The 23,009-nt window shown below is 35.6% G+C and overlaps 2 protein-coding genes across 31 annotated transcripts in view; one reads left to right on the plus strand and one right to left on the minus strand.

The window, feature by feature from the left end:
* tnmd (tenomodulin) overlaps nucleotides 1–20,891 on the plus strand; it is a 344,370-nt gene extending 323,479 nt beyond the window's left edge. For 11 of the 14 annotated variants that reach the window (XM_087280537.1, XM_087280538.1, XM_087280539.1 and 8 more), the window contains 3 exons: nucleotides 3,892–4,051; nucleotides 7,377–7,483; nucleotides 17,289–20,890. In XM_087280537.1, the coding sequence (XP_087136663.1) occupies nucleotides 3,892–4,051; nucleotides 7,377–7,483; nucleotides 17,289–17,498 (477 nt within the window). In that variant the 3' untranslated portion in view covers nucleotides 17,499–20,890. 14 annotated transcript variants of the gene reach the window in all.
* The window catches only part of LOC141377576 (uncharacterized), a 79,356-nt gene that overhangs the window by 51,916 nt on the left and 4,431 nt on the right, over nucleotides 1–23,009 (minus strand). The gene's annotated exons all lie outside the window — the stretch shown is intronic.

A 23,009-nucleotide genomic window follows, 5' to 3' on the forward strand; every position in this document is an offset into this window, starting at 1 on the left:
TCACAGAACGGTCTTGAGCATCTGCACTCCCAAAGAGTGGTCTCATGCCTACAAAAGCCACTGCAGATGGATTGTGTTTCATCTTCTGATATATAATGAAAAAGACCTACAGTGGCTTTTCCAAACCAGTAAATTACCTTTTTCTTTTCAATATTTGATGCCGGTTTAATAGGAAGTAACATTTTTTGTCACTTCATTGGCTCATTGGAGAGAAACATTGACTTATTTGCTAATTCTTTATGCAATATTCCAGTTTTGCACATAAATCTAATTTGCATCTTTGCACGGAAACATAGCTAGTGACTTCAACCTTTAAAAGAAGCAGTTTTAGCTGGAATGTAATGTGTTAACATGGTGGAACCACATTAACACAGTAGACATGCTCTAAAGTCATAATAACCTCAAATAAATTTTTGTACTCCTATTACTGTGCAAATTATAATGCAACACCATTAGTGCTTGCAGAAAAGGGCACTTTTTCACAGCAAGGGAGGAAATAAGTCTGTTTCTCAAGGAGGTACAGCTATGGTCTTTAAGAGAGGTCAAATTAAATATTTTAGCCATGGTCAGCAGTTAGTTCTCTGTTCCCTGCGGAGAGAAAGTGAAATGATCCAAGGCAATAGCATAAAGCAGAAACTCACTCCAGCTTTATCCTGCTTGGGCTGTGGGAAGGAGACTTAGGAAGGCTGCATGTGCACAAATAGAAATGTGTTTAGAGGGTTTGAAAAGAATTGGGTCAGTTTCAGTCAAGCCGAAGGGGCATCTGAATATCAATACTTTCCACTGATGTAAGTGTTTTAGTTATATTATAAAAAAAAAAAAAAATCAACTGTCTTATATTTATGTAGCATAAAACATATCTTTCATCTTACCATGTGCAGAAAGACACAAGCAACCGGTCATAAAGCACTCACCCCACTGATGCTTCACTTATCGCATTCATTCAAACAGAGACTTCTGCTTTCCAAAGGCTGACAGAAACATCTTTCCATAAAGCAACAACATATATAATATAATATAATATAATATAATATAATATAATATAATATAATATAATATAATATAATTTTCTTTTAGTCCATTAATCAGGGGTCACCACAGCGGAATGAACCGCCAACTTATCCGGCATATGTTTTAGACAGCGGATAGCGTTCCAGCTGCAAAGTAGCACAGGGGAACACTCATAAACTCTTGCATTCGCACACATACACTACGGCCTACCTAGTTTATTCAATTCACCTAAAGTCTTTGGACTATGGGGGAAAACCAGACCACCCGGAGGAAACATACACCAACACGGGGAGAACATGCAAACTTCATAAAGAAATGCCGGCCCTGTGGGGTTTCCCTGAAGTCCAAGCACATGCTGTATAGCTGAATTGAATAAGCTAAATTAGCTGTAGGATAAGTGTAAATGCAAGAGTGTATGGGTGTTTCCCAGTGTTGGGTTGTGGCTGGAAGGGCATCCACTGCGTAAAACATATGCTGGATAAGTTGGCGTTTCATTCGGTTGTGGCGACCCCTGTTTAATAAAGGGACTAAGTCGAAGTAAATTGAATGAATAAATGGTAAGCCACATAAGCTAAATTGAGAGAAAAGTATAATGAATAAATAATATAATAAATTGATGGGTAATTTATTACTGATTTAAATTATATCAAATTTGAAGTTGGTTATTTCTCATTGATAAATCATAAACAAAAACAGAAGTCTGATCATATGCAGTTAAGCAAAATGTTAAACGGCGATAAAAAATAATATTGCAAATAATATTCAAATGAGCATATTTACTAAACTTGTCTGTGAACTATGAGAGCAAAAAAAAAATAATAAATAAACAAAATAGTCATTCAGGTACATGTTAGAGAGAATTGTCTATATTATTCCCTATAAAGTATAAAAGTATACATTTTTAAAAGTATATTGCCCCATTTTTTCCATAATTTCAGAGTAATAATAATAATTATAATAATAATAATAATATGATAAATGTAAAATCAATTGTAAAATAATGTACAATTAAAATATTAATAGCTGTGATCCATATATCTTAAAAAAGAGAATACTATTATCTGAATATGCTTGCAGCGTGCACATCTATATATGGTATAAATAAATAGGTTTACTAAAGACAAGTATAGTCTAAAGTTAGTCAAAAAAAAAAAGAATAGACAGTTATTTCGTGGCTGGTTTGATGGCATATGCAATTTTAGGTTTTTCTATTTCAGATGCAAAATCTATGATAGTAATTTTAACATGATTTAATAAGGTCTGTGGTAGTCGACTTACTGTACATCTGTCATGATTTAAAAGCTAAAAAAAGCATGCCCTATTAGATTTTGTGTTTGTGTTGTTAGTAGATTAAACACATGATTATCATTGCATATGCTTGTCTGCAACATCATTTGTGTTAGTCATTAAAATAGCTGCAATGCTTTTTAATTTGCACATTGGATGGATCTCTCGCAAAACTTCCCACTTCTATCAGCATTTCATGGTATTATATACCTACCTTTTTTGCCCTATTTAGTAAATCTGTCCCCATTTCAGTATTTTACATAGTACTGATATGCAGGATGCAAATTATAGAGGGGGGGGGGTGACTTCCTAATTGACGCTTGATCCCCCCTGAAGGACATCCAAAACAAAATGTATAGAGGGGTCAGCTCTCTAATACTGAGAAAAATTTGCTCTGCTTTGTAGTTTAAATAATTAATTAATTCATTTTCTTTATGGCTTGGTCCCTTTATTAATCCGAGGTCACCACAGTGGAATGAATCGCCAACTTATCTAGCATATGTTTTATGCAGCGAATGCCTTTTCCAGCTCCAACCCATCACTAAGAAACATCTATACACTCTAATTCACACACATACACAATAGACAAATTAGCTTAGCCAATTCATCTAAAGGGGCCAGAGCACCCAGGAGAAACCCATTCAAACACAAGGAGAAAATGCAAATTCCACACAGAAATGCCAACTAACCCAGCTGAGGCTCAAACCAGCAACCTTCTTGCAGTGAGGCAACACCGTGCCGCTATTTTAAATAATAATGTTAATAATTAAATTAATAAAAGAAATAAAATGTATATATTGATTATGAATATATATATATATATATATATATATATATATATATATATATATATATATATATATATATATATATATATATATATATATATATATATATATATAAAATAAAGATTTGACCATCCCTATAATGGTTCATACCACTGTGAATGCATAATCGTGTCAATCAGTCTGTTAGAAAAAACTCATTCAACGGTCTAAAACCGGCAGATCTAGAGCACCGGAAAAAAAACCTACTGTAACTTTTCACAAAAGTTTTCTTGTAAAATAGCTGTTTATTTCTACATATAGCCTAAAAGTAAAGTCAAATTAGATACATTTTTTGACTTGAAGTAACTTCAAAAGTAGCTAATCGGATACTGTAAGTCAGGATTCACTAAATATCCCACAAAACACTGAAAACTTAAATACATTTTTTTAAAAACTAGATGTAATTTAAATAAATTTTCCCAGAGATGGGTTGCTGCTGAAAGGGCATCCGCTGCGTAAAAACTTGCTGGATAAGTTGGCGGTTCATTCCACTGTGGTGACCCCGGATCAATAAAGGGACTAAGCCGACAAGAAAATGAATGAATGAATTTAAATAAATACATACAATTGGATTTACCTAACATTACTGAAAAAGTTGACCCCCCCGATCGTCAAGGCATAATTCGCACCCTGCTAATATGGTATTACATTGACACTCCATGTGTACTGATACTGACCTTCATACTATTGATCCCAGATTATCCATACTCATCTGGCGCACTATAAACCCTTTTGTAAGCATTACAAATCAACTTTTTTTTTTCAGGTAACTGAGACGGGTGAAGTGGATATGCAGATGGTGGACTCTCAGATATGGATTCCAGCCGAAGAGCCCATCTCCAACAAAACATTCCTGTCAAATTCCAAGATTGGGGAGATTTGCCAAGACCTCCCCATCCACTGGATCCACCCATCTCCTCTCAGAGGTTAGAAACAGGGCTTCACCAACTTGAAATCCAATTCAACAACAGTAATAAGGTTTCAGAATAGCCCAAGAGTCAAGTCTGTAATTTCTTTTGCCCTCAACTGTTTGCTTGTACTTCCTTTCGGTAGGAAGAAAAAAAATCCTTATAACACACACACACACACACACACACACACACACACACACTAAATGTCGTAGACAATATGTTCATTATCTAATTAAGGATACCATACACCATGTTAAAGAAAGATTAATCCACAAACTAACGTTTATTACTGGATTTTTTAAATGCGGGCATAGGAAGATTAAAGATGTGGCATTTATTATAATGGGTATATGTAATGATCATTTAACCTTCTAGGGCTTAGTGGCCACATGTGTGGACAGCACATTTAAGCTCTTAAATGGCTATTTAAAATACTTTGAAAGTTTTATATTTTGTTACAGACGTACAGTGTCATCCTGCAACTGTTTTTGAGCATATGAAATGTCCCAAACACTATTTTTAACAGTCCAAATTGGGGGAAAATGTTGTTTTTACTCTCTGATAGTCGAAGCAAGTTCAAAAAATGTATATGCTACGTATGTATTAAAAAACAGTCAGGAAAAAGTGTTTTATGTAAATTGGGACAACGAGTCCACATATATGGACATCATTTTTCTCTAAAAGTACATCATATCAAAAGATGATTCTTAGGTTTTATTTCTAATTAGGTTCCAATAAGCCCAAATACCGATGAGAAATAAAAAATGCATGTAAAAACACCTTGGGCATTAAGAGGCTTATAATCCTAATTATTTAAAACTGGAAATGTTTTAATTGTTGATGATAATTGGTTAACATAACAGAAGCCTGGTCATCTGCAGTTAAGCAAATTGTTAAATGGCTGTAATTGCTAACATTTTATCCTCAGATCACAATCAATATTAGTCAACATTAATGTATCACTTCCATGTTTATCCTATAGTGGCCACCAAATCGTCTCAGTCACGTGCAGGGGCGACCCTAGGGGTGAAAAGTTAGGACGATTCTAAGGGGCCCACACATTTAGGGGCCCGCGACTACTGCGATCCCACCCCCCCTCCTTTCATCTGTATTCACGCCCTTCGCTTGACAGAGAGCCTGTGGCGGCCAGCAGCGCCCCTGATCACATGGTTGTGGTGACATGCAAAATTCAGATGGAGGGCAGGAAGTAAAAAACTGAATGGGAGACAAAGAGGAAAGTCTGTATTTTTGCGATTTATACCATATTTCAGAGGAGATATAAATAGAAAACAACCACATATGTTGGGCATTATCCTTAAATCATTAAGAGGGACGAGTTTTTTACTGAACACATTTATTTTCCTGTCATCGAGGTGGTAGATACTGTATAAGCTGTTATGTTACATGAAAAAATACTACAGTAAATATGATAGTGTTTGGAAGCATGCTATAGATAATTAATTGAATTAAACTGTCATAGTAATTATATTGTTGCTGTGGTACAGCGCAACTGTAGTAAAAAACTAATTATTCAATAGGCTTCAGTTATCTTCACTTTAATTATACACAATCACAATGCACCACAGTTTACACTAACATCACAGTATTTATTACAGTTTATTTAATTCAATTCATCTTTATTTCTATAGCGCTTTTACAATGTAGGTTGTGTCAAAGCAGCATTACATAGAAGATTATAGTAAATTGAAGCAATGTCGGTCCAGTTTTCAGAGTTGAAGTTCAGTTCAGTGTGGTTTAAGTTTCATTGCTGAAAGTCCAAACACTGAAGAGCAAATCTATCGATGCACAGCTCCACAAGTCCTGAACCATGCAAGCCAGTGGCATTTATCAGTTTACTATACTACAGTATTCTGTAACATTCGTTAACAAAAGAGTTGTACTCATTACACAATTTACTATGCAAAGTTTATTCATAAACTAATTTCGAGAGGATCACGTGCTTATGATTTATCACAGCCGGTCTCGAATTTGCTAATCCGTATCTTCCAATCGTTCGAGCCCTAAGCTACTATAAATAACCACAGTTTTCAGTTCACTTTATCTTCGTTAGGAAGAAACCCCTCTCCTCCCCTTTTTCTCCTCCTTTACCTCTGACTGGGCGACACGGCGGCCCAGTGGTTAGCACTGCGAGCCCCACAGCAAGAATGGAAAGTGGGTGTTTCTGTGAGGAGTTTGTATGTTCTCCCCGTGTCCGTGTGGGTTTTTCCTGGGTACTCCGGTTTCCTCCCACCATCCAAAGACATTCAACAAGCATAACAACTAAGCATTTATCTAACCCTCGTGTTCCCTTGGCTACCGCAGCGGGGGAGTTCTGAGATCCACTGAGCTCAGGCTCCCCTCTCGCTCTGCCAAACGGGAGGAAGCCTCGGACTCGAAGAGTCCTTGAGCTCGGGGCTCTCTCCCGGGACAGCATGCCAAACAAGCTTTATAAATCATCAGCTAAGTGTGAACTCTTGAAGTGCTTAAAAAACATGTTTATTAAAAATTACTATAACTTTAGTTTTTTCCCCATGCAGATATCTTCCAGACATCACAAAATAACAGATGAAAGCATACAAAAGGGTGGACGCATTGTCTACATTATATTCTTTCTTTATTTTTGTAAGGGGGAATAAACTTAATGAACTTACCATCAACAAACATTTAACGCTGCTGCGCATTTTGATGTTCACGTTACGGTTGTTTATTCTGCCGAAACGCCAGTAAAGATTTGGATTATTGCAAAACAAGATGAAGCGATTACACGGCAGGGTAACGTTATGTCATTTACACTCTTCTGGATTTTGTAAGTGTGTTGGTGTTTATATCAGATTTTTTTATAACACATGAACATATTAATACTCATAGCTAAGCCTGTGTATAATATTTATTGGTGCTATCAAACGAATTATCGCGTCAAAAAGAGTTTGTAGACATGGATTTATTTAAAAAATGTTTTAAATAAATGTCGCCATTTCTTTCGTTTTTCAGCCAGTTTCTTAAACTTCCCCCTTTTATGAGCCAAAACCTTTGGAGTTCTATAACAGCTGTTTGCCATTTTTTTATTTTGGCTTTAAACAATTATAAACAACATGAAACAGACATATTTTGATGTTCTGATAGCAATTCCTGTGTAGATGAATCACTTCCTGCCCTCCATCTTAATTTCGCACGTCATGAGAAAACAACCCATACTCATCTTAAAATCTTGAGGAAACTTCTCAATATGGAACACAGCAGTATTGCTACATTGTGTTTTAAAGCCCATGCCATGCTATTTTTATTATACATGACAAATAATAGATTTTTTAGCATCATCATCTATACTTCTGTTATGCAGATTCTGAGTTTCACGATATAGATGATGTTGAAGAGACCCCAGAGCTGGAAGCAAGAGGTCCGCGTCAGGCCCGAGACGTCATGGACCACTTACCAGTAAACGACTATGTAAGTATGAGGACTAAAAGGCACATTCAAACTGCGGTTGAGCGGGATAGTCATGCTCTTTTTCTTGGTATAAATCGTTCATTAATCGAAGTTCCCTTTCGGAACTTAAAACAGATCATGTGGACCGCAGGGCATTGAAATTGCTCTATATATCTGCTTAAATCAGGCCAGTTCACTTAAGACTCCCTTAATGTCTTGCAGCTAATGGAGAGGGATATTTAGCCTTCAAAGGAAGCAAGTTTGCCTTGCACAATTTTTCTTGCCTCTCTTATGTAGTTAGCGATGTACAAAGACAGCCTCCCAAGGTCACTCATTAATGAAGAGATAAATGTATTAATCATGCTTTAATTATCAAGGCATAACGAAGCGCCCGGCCAAAGAGTGTCCTTTATTGCATTCAGGAAGTCAAGCATATGTTCAATGATTAATTATCCTTAAGTCGCACGCACTAATGCTTCACACACCTACGATACACACCTCCCCAACTGGCGAGCGACTTCTAGACTCCCAAGGATGAGAAGACTGAGAAAAGAAGAACTTTTATCTGCAGAGGCCCAGGAACGTCTTTCCTGCCCACCTCATCCAGCAACACGGCGTTCCATATAATTAAAGCAAACCCAGATGAAACCACCTTTCCCTTTTGAAATCCTCTCCTTCTATCGGCTGGTTAATACGCAGCAATCCAGCCAATTCCAAGGCTAAGCACAGACCGGCTGTGTTTGTGGGCAGAGCGATAACAAAGGCTTTTGTGCACGTCAGAGGGGATGTGGCTCCCAATAATTGGAGTCTGGAGTCATGTAGATGCTGCTGGGAAGCCAGATATCCCAGACCTTTCAGAGGATCCTAGACGCGAGCTCTTATTTAGCTCTCCCACCGGCAGGCGTCGGCAGCTGGAGGAGGGAATTCATATTTTGCTACAGGTCTCTTCCTGTTGTGCCGTTTTTTATAATCATCAAAGTTCCAGTGACAGAAGCCTGAGATATATATACGAGGCTGACCTTTCCCCAGTCCTGCCACGCTGATGCGTTGTGTGCCAGCACAGCTCTGGATATCTTTCAAACTGAATAACTATCATCTGGCTGCGCTGAGAAATTGCATCATGGTCCTTGACCTACATTGGGAGGATAAGCCTCTGATGATTGGGTCCGGTCGAAACTCAGACTTCTGCGCCCGCCGCAGTTGTTGATGCTAGGCTTTGTGACCCTGCTTCGTGTCCTGGCTGAAAGCACTCTGGCTTGCAGATCGTTGATTAAACCTGTATCCTCACCACCACTGTGTGAACTTAAGATGCACTGTCTGCTGAAGGCCAGATGAATTTACTAAAAGACATAGTTTTCCCAAAACTGAAAATTGACTCATCTATTATTCACTCTCAAATGCTTCTATACCTTTATGAGTTTCTTTTTTTGTTGAACACAAAAGAAGATATTTTGAATAATGTTACAAACTTGTAACCAATGACTTTCATAGTAGGAAAAACAAATATGGAGGTCACTGGTAACAGGTTTCTAACATTTTTGAAGTGAAGGGTGAGTAAATGATGACAGAATTTTCCATTTTGGGTGAACTATCCCTTTAAGATGCTAAAATAAAACAAATAATTCTTTGATGATTAATTAGATTTTTTTTAGGTCTTTGTAAAAAAAAAAGTAAATGAAATGTAAATGAAAAGATGTAAATTATAAATCAAAACTACATGAGGCGTGTATTTTGAATAGGTTAACCCATTAACTAGCCCACCGGGAAATAAAAAATTGGATTGCATTTCTTAACTCTTAATGTCGCTAGTTAACACACTCAATGCACTTTTTTTTTCCAACACATCCCATAATTTTTAAAATAACAACTTTTACCAAATGGTTCATATGTCAGTTTGTGGTAAAGAAACTGGTTTTAATACATATACTATGAAAAGTTAAAAACAAGAGAAAAAACATTATCAAAATGTAACATTTTTGAATACTAAATCATCTTTGTTTTTTTGAGGTATGCCATAAAATATTTCAGATTCTCATTTAACACTCGTTTACTTGTTTTTTTTTTTAATACAATAAAACCAAAATCAAGTGTAGTAGTGCAACAGGATTGTTTTGATTTTGATTAGATTTTTTTGTAAACCAACAATGGTGTGTAGTGTAAACCATTATTTAAAACAGTCATTCTTTAAATGACTTTAACAGACATTTATAACAGTCAAAATATAGATAACCATTTGGTAAAGCAGGCAGTTAAAGGGTTAAAAAAAATTGTGGACACCACAAAATAAGCGTTGTTGACATGCCTACATAAACAACCATATCCATAATAATCAATAACTACATTAACATTCAAAGTTTGGAGATGAAAAAAAGCATTTACATATACATTACTTATAAATGTTGTGTAATAAAATGAAGTGACAGTGAATATGTATTGAACACATGACGAAAAAGAGGTGTAAAACAGCATGAAAATCTCAGACAGCAGCTGAAATCTCTCAGTAAAAAAGAAAAACAAAAAAGCTGCTAGAATGGCCCAGCCATTCACCTGACCTCAACCCAATAGAACATTTTTAAAATGTTATTTCTGTGGCAGCGAAATTTACAATAGCCATTAATTTACACTGACAAGTTTTGTACACTAAATGTGCTCACAAATTACAAGTGAGAGGTTTCTGAATGAAGGGTCCATAACTTGATTTTAAAATAATTGAAGGAAACACACACTATCTACTATCTATGATTATTTATTGAACATCAAAGTTGAACAACTGAAATTAAAACACACATGGCCTAAAACGAACAGTCACTTTTTTTCTTATTAAAAAAAGTGAAAAATAAATAACTTGCATTTTGGAAGCAAAATAAATTATCATCAGTGTTTTAAAAGTAGAAAATAATCAGTATCACTTCTCAATAAAACAACTCTTGAATATCCTGTAAATAATATTTTAAACATGTATTTAATCTTCTGTAAACAAATATTTTAATGTAAATACTAATTTTAATGTAATGGAAAATAAGCTCTCTTGAGGCATTTCAATCATCGTCAGTGTAGTGCAAAGTAAGACTCAAAAATAAGTCCATGGTCTTACTTGACCTGAAATAAGATGTGGTCGGCAGAAATATAAATCTGACTTTAACACAGCAGGGCGTGACTCCATATGTGGCAGAAAAAGTAATTGAAAAAATCGTCCTGGAAAAATTTGGCCGATTATAGCTTTTGAATGTCGATTTAAATTACTTTTCGATTATTTGCCCAGCCCTCAATGTTAAAAACAGTAGTGCAGCCTAATATTATTGTGGAGGATTTAAAGATGATATTAAGTAAAAAGAACAGAATTTTCAGCAAAAGTGACTTTATTGATACTTTTGGTCAACTTTTAGATGTCCTTGAAGAATTAAATAAGTTATTAAAAAAAAAAAATCTTACTGACCCCAAACTTTTGCACAGCGATGAATCAAACCACAATCATTTCAAACATATAAGTGTAATACCAACTTTCTTCACCCTTGAACATAATTCCCACAAGCATAAAGACGCACTCCTCCACAGGTGTTCACTGATGGTTCAGCTTCAACGATAATTAAATTCCACTATTCAAAGAATGCAAATGCTTTTATTGCAAACAGCATGTATGGAATTGATTTACAAATAAATAACCTGCAAAAGAGGTATTTCTCCATCGTTTGCTTGCTGTTAAATGTGCTTGCCACAAGAGACTTCTTGTGTGTTTGCATACACTTCTATTAGTTACTGTCAGTTTTACTGTCAAACTGATCAGAATGAAGCATGGATGTTGTCAAACTAGTGTTAAAATAATAATAAATAGTTGCTAGAAAAATAATTCCATAAATGTCTGCATGATATTTCAATCAAATTCAAAACATATACTCAGGAGATGTGTGGCTTTTGACTTATTAATTTTCTATGTTACTCCAGGACTAATTTCATATATTTGTTTATGAAATAATAAAATGTTTAGTGCGGTGCAATTTTTTTTACATTAATTTAGCATCTATAACTTGTTTTTTTTTTTATTTTGAGCATTATAAACTCTGGATGATGGATAATAAAGCCCAAAGTGTCTTCTTTCCAAAGATACATGAACTGTGAATCTAGACCAAATCATTCAGCAACTGTTACTGTTTTAGTTTGGGAAGATAATTTTTGAGAAAATACCTCTGATGTTGAGGGAGAGAAGGACATCCATACACAGTGCATCCTGAGAGTATTCACAGCGGAATTCACCTTTTTCACATCTTTTATGTTACAGCCTTATTCCAAAATGGATTAAATTAATTTATTTCCTCAAAATTCTATGCACAATACACCTTAATGAAAACGTGAAAAAAAGATTTTTTGAAATTGTTGCAAATTTATTAAAAATAAAAAAAACCTGAAAAATCACATGAGTATTAAAAGGGTTGGGTCCATATATAGACAGGTGTATGCCTTTTCAAACCATGTCCAATCAACCCAGACAGTGCATGTCAAAGCACAAACCAAGCATGAAGGCAAAGGAATTGTTTGTAGACCTCCAAGACAGGGTTTTCTTAAGGCACAAAGCTGGGGAAGTATACAGAAACATGTCTGCTGCTCTGAAAGTTCCATTGAGCACAGTGGCCTCCATCATCCTTGAGTGGAAAATTTTTGGAACCACCAGCAGTCTTTCTATAGCTGGCCGGCCAACTAAACTGAGTTATCGGGGGAGAAGTCAGGGAAGTGATCAATAACCCGATGGTCACTCTGTCTGAGCTCCAGAATTCTTCTGTGGAGAAAGGAGAACCTTACAGCAGGACAACCGTGCAACAAACTACCAATCAGGTCTGTTTGGTAGAGTGGCCAGACGGAATCCACTCCCCACCTGGAGTTTCCCAAAAGGCATCTGGGGTGACGGTTCATCTTCGAGCAGGACAATGACCCAAAGCACACCGCCAAAATATCAATGGAGTGGCTTCACAACAACTCTGTAAATGTCCTTGAGTGGCCCAGCCAGAGCCCAGACCTAAATCCTATTGAACATCTCTGGAGAGATCTGAAAATGGCTGTACACAGAGAAATGGCTGCATCTGGTTTCCCATTCAAACTGATTTTGAAATGAGCTTGAGAGGTACTGCAAAGAGGAATGAGCAAAAAATTCCCAAAGACAGGTGTGCCAAGCTTGTGGCATCATATTCAAAAAGACTTGAGGCTGTAATTGCTGCCAAAGGTGCATCAACAAAGCATTGAGCAAAGGCTGTGAATACTGATGTACAAGTGATTTTTCAGCTTTTTTTTTTTTTTTTAAATTTGCAACAATAAACAATGAATGAATTATTCCATTTTGGAATATGTCTGTAAGATAAAATATGTGGAAAAAAGTGAAGCGCTATGAATACTTTCTAGATGCACTGTAGTCTCTGAAAACCTTTTACAGAAATATTATTTTGCATGCTATCTTCATCAAATTTGAAATATAAACACTGGCCTTTAAGGCATATTTTTTTTCTAGGACATTTCATCAATGTTTTCCAGTGTTTACATATGGAAAAACAAATAATGAACACAGTAAAAGTGAGAGCTGGCTAACAGGTTAAATAAAACAAATAGTGTGTTAAACATATTTGATTATGGTTAAGATGTTAATGAGTTAACTTTGACAAGCTCTGAAAAAAAAATTAATAAAAAAATGACTAATGCCATTTTTCTTTAAATGAATTAAACTCTTTTGGGCAACAGTGCATATTTAGTGCCTTGATTAGCACCAAGATAGTGTGAAGTTTAAGATAATTTATCCCTCAGTAATCACGGCCTATGAAATAAATCCACAGGGTGTCAAATTGTGAATCAACGCTATGATGTGCCAGGCCATAATAAATGAGGAGTTTTCCTACTTTCTCACATTAAATGCTAGTAAATCATGCTTTACAGGCTGTAACACCGAACATAACAGAGAACACGACAGGCTTTGTGAGGCAAATACAAAACACTATAGTCAGCTATAGGAACCTGCTCTTAATTATTCATACTAGTTTATGCATGACTGACATCATGTCCCTGAATACTTTATTCCTTGTCATCTCTGCAACATACAGTACAACAAACTGACACATAGAGTCTCTAATATGAAGTTATTAACACTCACTTACTCATTGCAGCAGGATAATCAGTTTGATTAATATGCCTCTGTAGAACAATACTATTCATAGTCTGCTTCATCCTAATCACACATCATTTCGCTCTAAAAATCTTATTTTTCCAAATAACATCCACCTTTATGCCGGCAGGGGGTTTTCTGTGAAGGTCTGATAAAGCAAACTGCACTACGCTGACAGGCTTTGTGCTGTTTCCAAAATGAATTGTTGCCTCAACACTCTTGACCCTAAACCTGACAAACATTATGAATCAGTAATTGTCTTTGTGCATTTGCGAGCGTAATAAATCAAACAGTACAGGCATCACCCTGCTTTCGCTCGCACTATAGTCTAGTCATTAGGAGAATGCAATTTTCCCTCCATTCATCATTGCATAGTGAGCTCATGAAAACTCATACATGCTTCGTTTATGGAGAACATAATGAGAGATGGGACTCCAGAGGAGAAACGCATGCCATTATGCATCTTCACACGCACGGGCGCATTATAACTCACCCCGCTTCATTTCAAACCCCCCAAAAAAGATCAATAATGATAATAATGCACTCGTTTATGCAAGACAAACACCGCGTATGGCCATTTTAAATGCAATTTTCGACCGGGCGTCACATTTCAGAGTGATTTTCCTACCCTCACGTTCATTTGCGTCATTTCCCAACAGGAAGTCTGAAGCGTTGCCAGACAACCAGATGAGATATGGCTTCATCTGCCAATCTAATGCAGATCAGCAGAGGCGACTAGGTCCACAACAGTGTTTTTAATCACATCATCCTGTCTGTGTCGTAAGCTCGGGGAGATCGAAATGCAGTCAAATGAAACAGCGCGAGTCGAGGGCGCTATCTGCTCCAACAGTTACGGGAGATAGAAAGTTAAGTGGCACTTCTAGGAGCCCATCTCTGCGTAGCGGCTGATCAAAGGCATGGCACTCAGCCCTGGGTAATCTGGAGAGGGCATGCGTATACCATCACAATGGAGAGGGCCAAGGGCCATTAATTCTAGCCAATTTACCTTTCACTCGGCTTTCATTTAGCCCTTACACCAATTCACACCCTGCCTGCGAGAGCAAATAAACCGATCCTTGTTGGGCGATCATTACCCCGCTAATTGCTGTAAGAACGTGCCATTCGCTTTATGCCAAAGTCAAAGGAGGGCATAGGGGAGAGTTCTCATTTCGGAGCTCAAATGAGGCCGGGGTCACTGCTCGGACTGAGGCGCCACTGCTCTGCCTTTATGGGAAGCCTGGGAGGAAAGAAATAGTGTAATTATCTCAGCGTCTGCCAGCGACTGAGAACGGACAGGCAGCGGGGTTAAGTGACTCCAATCGGAGATAGCAAAGACGTGCAGGGTAATGGAAAGGTCAAGGGCATTGCATTATATTATATTTAGGCTTATGATGGTATCAGATTTTCTTGTTGCGATTAATTGCATAAGCTCTGATCACGGTATACTGTATTATTGTGATATTTAGCTGCAAAATCCAAAGCTAACAAGTATAATAGCCAAAAATAGTGTATTGCTATACTGTGTACACGTTCAGAGTAAACAAATGTTTCAACTAAATTTTGCACTCATACTTCTACTTGCTGAAGCATTTATCACGACATACAGTGTTATCACGATATTAACCTAAACTGTAAACAATGTTACTTTGACAAATATAATAACCAAAACACTTGGTGTATTTCTATAATGTGTACACGTTCAGAGAAAACTAATGTTTCAAAAAAATTAGCATTTATTATACTACTACTATTAAATGCTAAAGCTTTTATCAAGGTATAAGATATTATCGTGATATTGACCAAAGCTGCAGAAAAGGTTATTTCAACAAATATAATAACCAAAAATACTTAGTGTACTGCTATATTTTATTCATGTTTAGAGTAAACAAATGTTTCAACTACGTTTTGCATTCATTATATTACTACTATTAATTGCAGAAGCTTTTGTAAAAAAACATATGGTAATATCATGATATTGAACTGGGCTACAAAAAAGTTACTTTAATAAATATAATAGCCAAAAACGCTTTACTTTTTCAGAGTAAACTAATGTTTCAACTAAATTTTGCATTCATTATACTACTACTATTATTTGCTGAAGCTTTTATCGTGGTATACGGTATTATCATGATATTGACCAAAGCTGCTAAAAAGGTTACTTTATGAAATAAAATAACCAAAAATTCTTAGGGTATTGCTATATTTTATACACGTTTAGAGAAAATAAATGTTTTAACTAAATTGTGCATTTATTATATTACTACTATTAATTGCTGAAGTTTTTATTATGACATACAGCATTATCGCAATATTGAACTGAGCTGAAAAAACAGTTACATTAACAAACATTATAACAAAAAATATTAAGTGTGTTGCTTTATTCTGTACATTTGTTCAGAGTAAACAACAGTTTAAACAAACTTTTGTGTACATTATATTACAACTATTAATTGCTGAAGCTTTTATTACGATATCCGGGATTATCGCAATATTGAACTGAGCTGCAAAAAAGGTTACTTTAACGAATATAATAGCTAAAAATACTTTGTGTATTGCTATATTGTATACACATGTTTAGAGTAAACTAATCTTTCAACAACATTTTTTCATCTATTATACTACTACTAATTATTGCTAAAGCTTTTATAACAAAAAAACATAAGGTATTATCGTGATATTGAACTGTGCTGCAAAAAAAGTTACTTTAACAAATATAATAGCCAAAAATACTTAACTTTACTTTTTCAGAGTAAAGTAATGTTTCAACAAAATTTTGCATTCATTTTAATATTAATTGCTGAAACTTTTATCACGATATACGGTACTATAGACTACATGTTCCAATTTTTTTTTTTAAGTTAACTAAAATTAGTTGCAAAAGGATTAGAAAATACAATAGGTAACACTTCACAATAAAGTCTTATTATTATATATTAGTTAAAGGATTAATATCCCTCTGTTTATTGCAGTTGCTTTTTTAATATTAGCTGAAGTAATACAAATGGTTCTGATTAGATATTAACTCCTTTTAATATAACGATTATGACTTAATAAGATTAAAAATTTTAATGCATTCATAGGCATTAACTAAGAAATTACCATCACCTAAGATTTAAAAAAATCATTTTTATTGTGAGTTTAGTAAATTTAACTAATGCTTTTTTACTCACTGTTAATGTACAATTGCCGTATAAATAATCAGAATTTTAACAGAAATTTTATTCAATATTTCAGCATGTAGGCTAGATTAACCTTACAATGTTTTTAAGTTATTAATTGCATATTTTTGGTGCATTTATGAACACCACTGTGATACAATGTTATTTTAAAAACAACTCTAAATGTTTATGTAATAATTATTTAATGCATTTTGAAGTGTCCATGATATCAATAGTGTACATGATCACAATATACTGAATTACTAAATATTGAAATGCGTCTAATCATATCTGATTCCCTTGCTTGGCACCTCTAAAACATCTACTGTAAATGCCACTCTGATCACTAGGGTATATCAGAGCATGACAGGAGTTTTTGTCATTGCATTCCTACAACCTTTAATAACTCTTCAGGAGCACTGCACCTTTTTTTATTGCTAAAATCACGCTATCTGTCAAGCGGCATGTGGTGAGATTGCAGGTATTGTTTGGCTGTGGTTCTGACCCTGTTGACTCTCTCTCTTCACAGAGTGAAATGGGGCTGGAGCTGGACAACAGCCTAGATGAGCGAGGCTACTGCTGCCAGTACTGCCGCCGTGGGTACCGTTACTGTCGGCGATACTACGAGCCCCTGGGTGGCTTTTGGCCATATCCCTACTATTACCAGGGAGGACGGGTAATCTGTCAGATTGTCATGCCCTGCAACTGGTGGATAGCACGAATGCTGGGACGAGTTTGAGGATGCCGGAGGGAACCAGAGGTGCTATGCTGCTCAGGGGTTTGCATAGACAAGCTTTTACACTTGTACAAAAAGTCACATAAACACTCAAGGATTTTTTCATCCTCTGTGTAATAAAAACCAAAATTATGTTAAAATAATGCAAAACATTGCTCGATTTTCAATTGAGCGATTTTTTTTCATAATATATGTTACTTGTTAGATGAGGGAAATTATATATCTCAGGTTCTATGGGTTTGTATGTTCCCCCCCACATAATCACCTATTAGCATTCATTAGTTTAATTTGTGGTACAACAAATGATTTCTTTTTTAATAGTACAAATATACTGCACGTCAGGCTATTTTCAACAGCGTTTGCTTGTAATTATTATGCATGCAGTTTTTATGAGCATATTAATTTTGAAACCACATGGAATATTAGTCTCTCAATTAGCATGGTTGTAAAAACTGTTATTATATAATTAACTGTTTAAAACAAAGCTAGATGGAGTCTATCATATTAAAATGGAAGTAATCCATGGCAACTACCCACATATACATGGCTTATACATAGTTGAAGTCAGAATTATTAGCCCCCCTGAATTATTGGCCCCCCTGTTTATTTTTTTCCCCAATTTCTGTTTAACGGAGAGATTTTTTCAACACATCTCTAAACATAATAGTTTTAATAACTCATCTCTAATAACTGATTTATTTTATCTTTGGCATGATGACAGTAAATAATATTATACTAGATATTTTTCAAGACACTTCTATACAGCTTAAAGTGACATTTAAAGGCTTAACTAGGTTAATTAGGTTAACTAGGCGGGATAGGGTAATTTAGCAAGTTAAGTTTAGCAAGTGTATAATGATGGTTTGTTCTGTAGACTATTGGAAAAAATAGCTTAAAGGGGCTAATAATTTTGTCCCTAAAATTGTGTTTAAAAAATTAAAAACTGCTTTTATTTTAGCCAAAATGAAACCAGTAAGACTTTCTCCAGAAGAAAAAATATTAGCAGACATACTGTGAAAAATTCCTTGCTCTGTTAATCATAATTTGGGAAATATTTAAAAAAAGAAAAAAAAAAATCAAAGGTGGTCTAATAATTCTGACTTTAAGGGTGTGTTGGGGCTGCATGACACTAGAAAAATCTGACATTGTGATATACAGTACATTGCAATATATTGTATTTATCTATAAAAGTCCAAGAAATGATTGAATAGCACAATTTAAAAATTATTTTTGTTCACACTTTATTTTAAGGTTCAATTCTTGCTTTTAGGAAACATTATGACATTTACTTCAATAAACTCCTAATTTGCTCCTTATTAATTGTTATCGAAAAATGTAATGAACTACAAGCATAGATAAATGCAACAAAGCAAAGATAAAAAATAAAATAAACACTGCATTCATTATGGTTTTGCATATGTAAATGTAAAAATTAAGATGCATAGTCAACTCAACATTGCATATTATCTATGCGATGTGACCATTGTGGATGCACACATTACAATATCGATCATGCTATAATAATATGTTGGGCAGCCATAACATTTGTTAAGCAAAGAAAAATAATAAGATCACCCAGAAAATCTCAGTACCTCTGGATTTACTTTTTTATGCAGGCTACTGATTATAATTCTTCTAAATTTAAAAATAAAAGGTCATTTACACTCACCGGCCTCTTTATTAGGTACACTTTACTTCTACTGGGTTGGACCCCATTTTGCCTTCAGAACTGCCTTAATTCTTCATGCCACAGATTCAACAAGGTACTGGAAATATTCCTCAGAGATCCATATTGACATGATAGCATTACGCAGTTGCTGCAGATTTGTCGGCTGCACATGATGCGAATCTCCCTTTCCACCACATCCCAAAGGTGCTCAATTGGATTGAGTTCTGGTGACTGTGGAGGCCAGTTGAGTACAGTGAACTCATTGTCATGTTCAAAAAACCAGTCTGAGATGATTTGCGCTTTATGACATGGTGTGTTATCCTGGTGGAAGTAACCATCAGAAGATGAGTACACTGTGGTCATAAAGGGATGGACATTACAGCAATAATACTCAGGTTATGGTGTTAACACGATGCTCAATTGGTACTAATGGACACAAAGTGTGCCAAGAAAATATCCCCCACACCATTACACCACCACCACCAGCCTGAACCATTGATACAAGGCAGGATTGATTCATGCTTTCATGTTGTTGATGCCAAATTCTGACCCTACCATCCGAATGTCGCAACAGAAATTGAGACTCATCAGACCAGGCAGAATTTTTACAATCTTGAATTTTGCTGAGCCTGTGCGAGTTGTAGCCTCAGTTTCCTGTTCTTAGCTGACAGGATTGACACCCGGTGTGGTCGTCTGCTGCTGTAGCATCCGCGTCAACAACCATACCACATTTAAAGGCACTTAAATCCCCTTTCTTCCCCATTGTGATGCTCAGTTTGAACTGCAGCAGATCGTCTTGATCATGTTTACATGCCTAAATGCATTGACTTACTGTCATGTGATGTCATGACTGAATATTTGCATTATCAAGCAGTTGGACAGGTGTACCTAATAAAGTGGCCAGTGAGTGTAAAGCATAAAACTGCAATTGGTCAAGATAACAAATGTAAAAATGCCTATGTTTATTTGGAATGTGAAAGGAGTATCATCAGACCTTTACAAAATAAAACAAACATTGAAAACTTATTCAAACACATACATAGTAAATCAGCACATCCCGAGAATTTTCAAGTGGTCTCAAATATTTTTATATGTTCTTCTATGTCTGTTTCTTTAAGACGAACTCTAATGAACAGTGTATTCATCTGTCCTTGACTTAGCTGATACTGAAGGTACAACAGAAACGGCTGCATGGAAACGTTTAGTTACTATAGTCTATATATTTTATGCAGACATTTCTAAACAAAGAAAGTGTAGGTAGAGCCATTATAGCTCAGTGAATGGTTTTAATTTGATTTAATGTGTTTGCATCACATTCTGAATGACATTAAATTAGCCATTCCGAGGGCCCTTTATTTGTCTTGTTTATAGTGGATGAGAGGCATTACAAGGAACCAGGTTAACAAAAGTACGTCTACAGTAATTTGCATGTTGATATTATGAACTGTTTCTTTCTAATGTATTTACGCCGAAGCAAGTCCCTGCAGAACTTGGAAAATTAGCCTTTTTTAAAAGCTGTTATGTGGATTTAATGCAGTGTAGAACTACACTGTACACGGCTATATTTAAGTAGTGACATTGCTAGTGCCATAATTGCAGGTCTGGGACTGTTTCAATCAATTCTTTCATCCAAGCAAACGCGTGCTCTATAAATTGCATCTACGTAATCTAATGCTCCTTTGTGTTTTTACAGCAACCTGCTTCTGAATAAAAGTGGTAAAAACTTCATTGTCTGCTAATAATTTACTGCTGCATATAAACATGGGCTATGGCAGGGGTTCCCAAACATTTCAGCCTGTGACCAATATTCTCTGACGGTATTGGGTAAGTTACTTTAAAAAAGTAATAGATTACAAATTACTGATTACTACTGGAAAATTGTAATTTAATTATTTTACTAATTACTACATGTGAAAAAGTAACCAGATTGCTAATTACTTTGCTTTGAAGTTACTTTTAAAACATAAAATATACCTATAAATATACAAAATAAACTGCAGCTCTTTCAGTAATTTAATACTCTTCTGAAAACATTACAATGGGTTGATCACAGCGGCATGACATATTCAAAACACTTAAAGAGTTCGTCCAAAACTTAAAATTCTCCCATCATTCACTTGATCCAAACCTGTTTGTTTTTTTTTTAACACAAAAGAAGACATTTAGAAGAAAACTGGATACCTGTAACTATTGACATCTATAGTATGAAAAAGGTACTGCAGTGTTTGGGTGTTCTGTGTTTGTCTAAGCTAATTAATTTATCAAAATGTGTATATTCCAAAGCATGAAGCTGATCGGTCAGATCTTGTTACGTGACGCGCGGTTTTCAACTGGGTGCACCAGGGAAATGTGAGAGTGCACAATATGCACTTCCAATATGCAAGCGTGCAAATTACGTGATATGTGAACAGCCCCATAAGCAGCTACACTTCTCTTTACATTCAGAAGATACCTTCAGTCCCTATCCTACACACACACACACACAAAAAATTTCAATTTAGCCTGTTCAAGCTGAGTTGGACCACTGTGTTTTTGGGCATCTGGTGTACTCCTTGGTGACGAGTATTCTCGTAGAATGTTTTCTGTTCAAATGCTTGAACAAGTAGCTGGCCGAGTTAAAAGCAGTGGAAAGTTCTTTACCAAACTTAAACTGCATGTCACAGCAATATTTTTGTTTTTACGCTCAATGAAATCAAAGTAATGTCTGTATTTTCAAAGTAATGTCTTCCAAATGAAGAAGCAAACACTCTCGTCAGCATCCATTTCAGCTGGCGTTCTCCAGCAATTTAAAAGTGCATGCTCATTAACTGACGTTGCAGCAGAAAACGTGATTTAAAAGAAGCATTTTTTTTCTTCCAAAACCTATATTTGGAATGCAAGTAACGTATTTACACTGACTTTAGTAACTGTAATCAAATTACACACATTTAAAATGTAATTTGTTACATTACTGCGTTCCTCAAAACTGTAATTTTGAATACAGTAATGCATTACTGTGGAACTTGTTACACCCAAATCTGTTCTCTAAGAAGGTTATAAATATATAAACTTCGCACACAACAGCGCACACACACTAATAGGCACAAGTCTATTCGTTTAATTTTGGAGAACACCACTCGAAGACCATCCTTTACGTTCAGTTGTGGCCTGTATTTATTTTTAATGTACATGAGTGCAGTAAGGGTGTTAGAAAGTTTAACCTGGTGCCATAAAATCAATGTGCTGCATCTGACGCTATTACTGTGTCTTTAATATAACGTAATCATGTTAACAGTCTTAATATTAACAACTATTTTATTCTCCAGTAGGTTATGGATAAAATATGCTAATTCTAATAGTTTCATAAAATTTATTAGATTTTTGGATATCTCCCAAGAGCCAAGTGATTGTCCTGTGACCCCCCACTTTGGAAACCACTGTGCTAAAAGACTAAAAAGACAACATGTTGATAATTTCAGAGAAGGACATTGCTATAGGGTATATGCCGAAGCATGCTAATAGGACTTTTAATTTGCCAGTAACCTGGGTTAAGCGCTTCCGGTAAACTGTATGCCAATGCAAAAACTGGCACGTTTAAGGGCTGTTTTCTTTAAAAATCAGCGATCTCCACTAGCTGAGTAATATCCGATATGAAGTGGGTCTCAGATTGTACAAGAAGCACTGCATTAAATTACATTTTCCCCTGCCATATCTTTATAATACGAGCATTTATTTTACCCCAGTATATTCAATGGAGCTTCTGTGCTAGCCTGCCGATTCTAAAGGGCGGGTGCGAGCAAACGGCTTTTTGTCTTGTTTTACGCTTGAGCAACTAAATGAATGTCAAATTTTATTTAACTGAATGT

The sequence above is a fragment of the Danio rerio genome, chromosome 14, assembly GCF_052040795.2.
Source record: "Danio rerio strain M-AB ecotype USA chromosome 14, GRCz13ab, whole genome shotgun sequence".
NCBI lineage: Eukaryota > Metazoa > Chordata > Actinopteri > Cypriniformes > Danionidae > Danio > Danio rerio.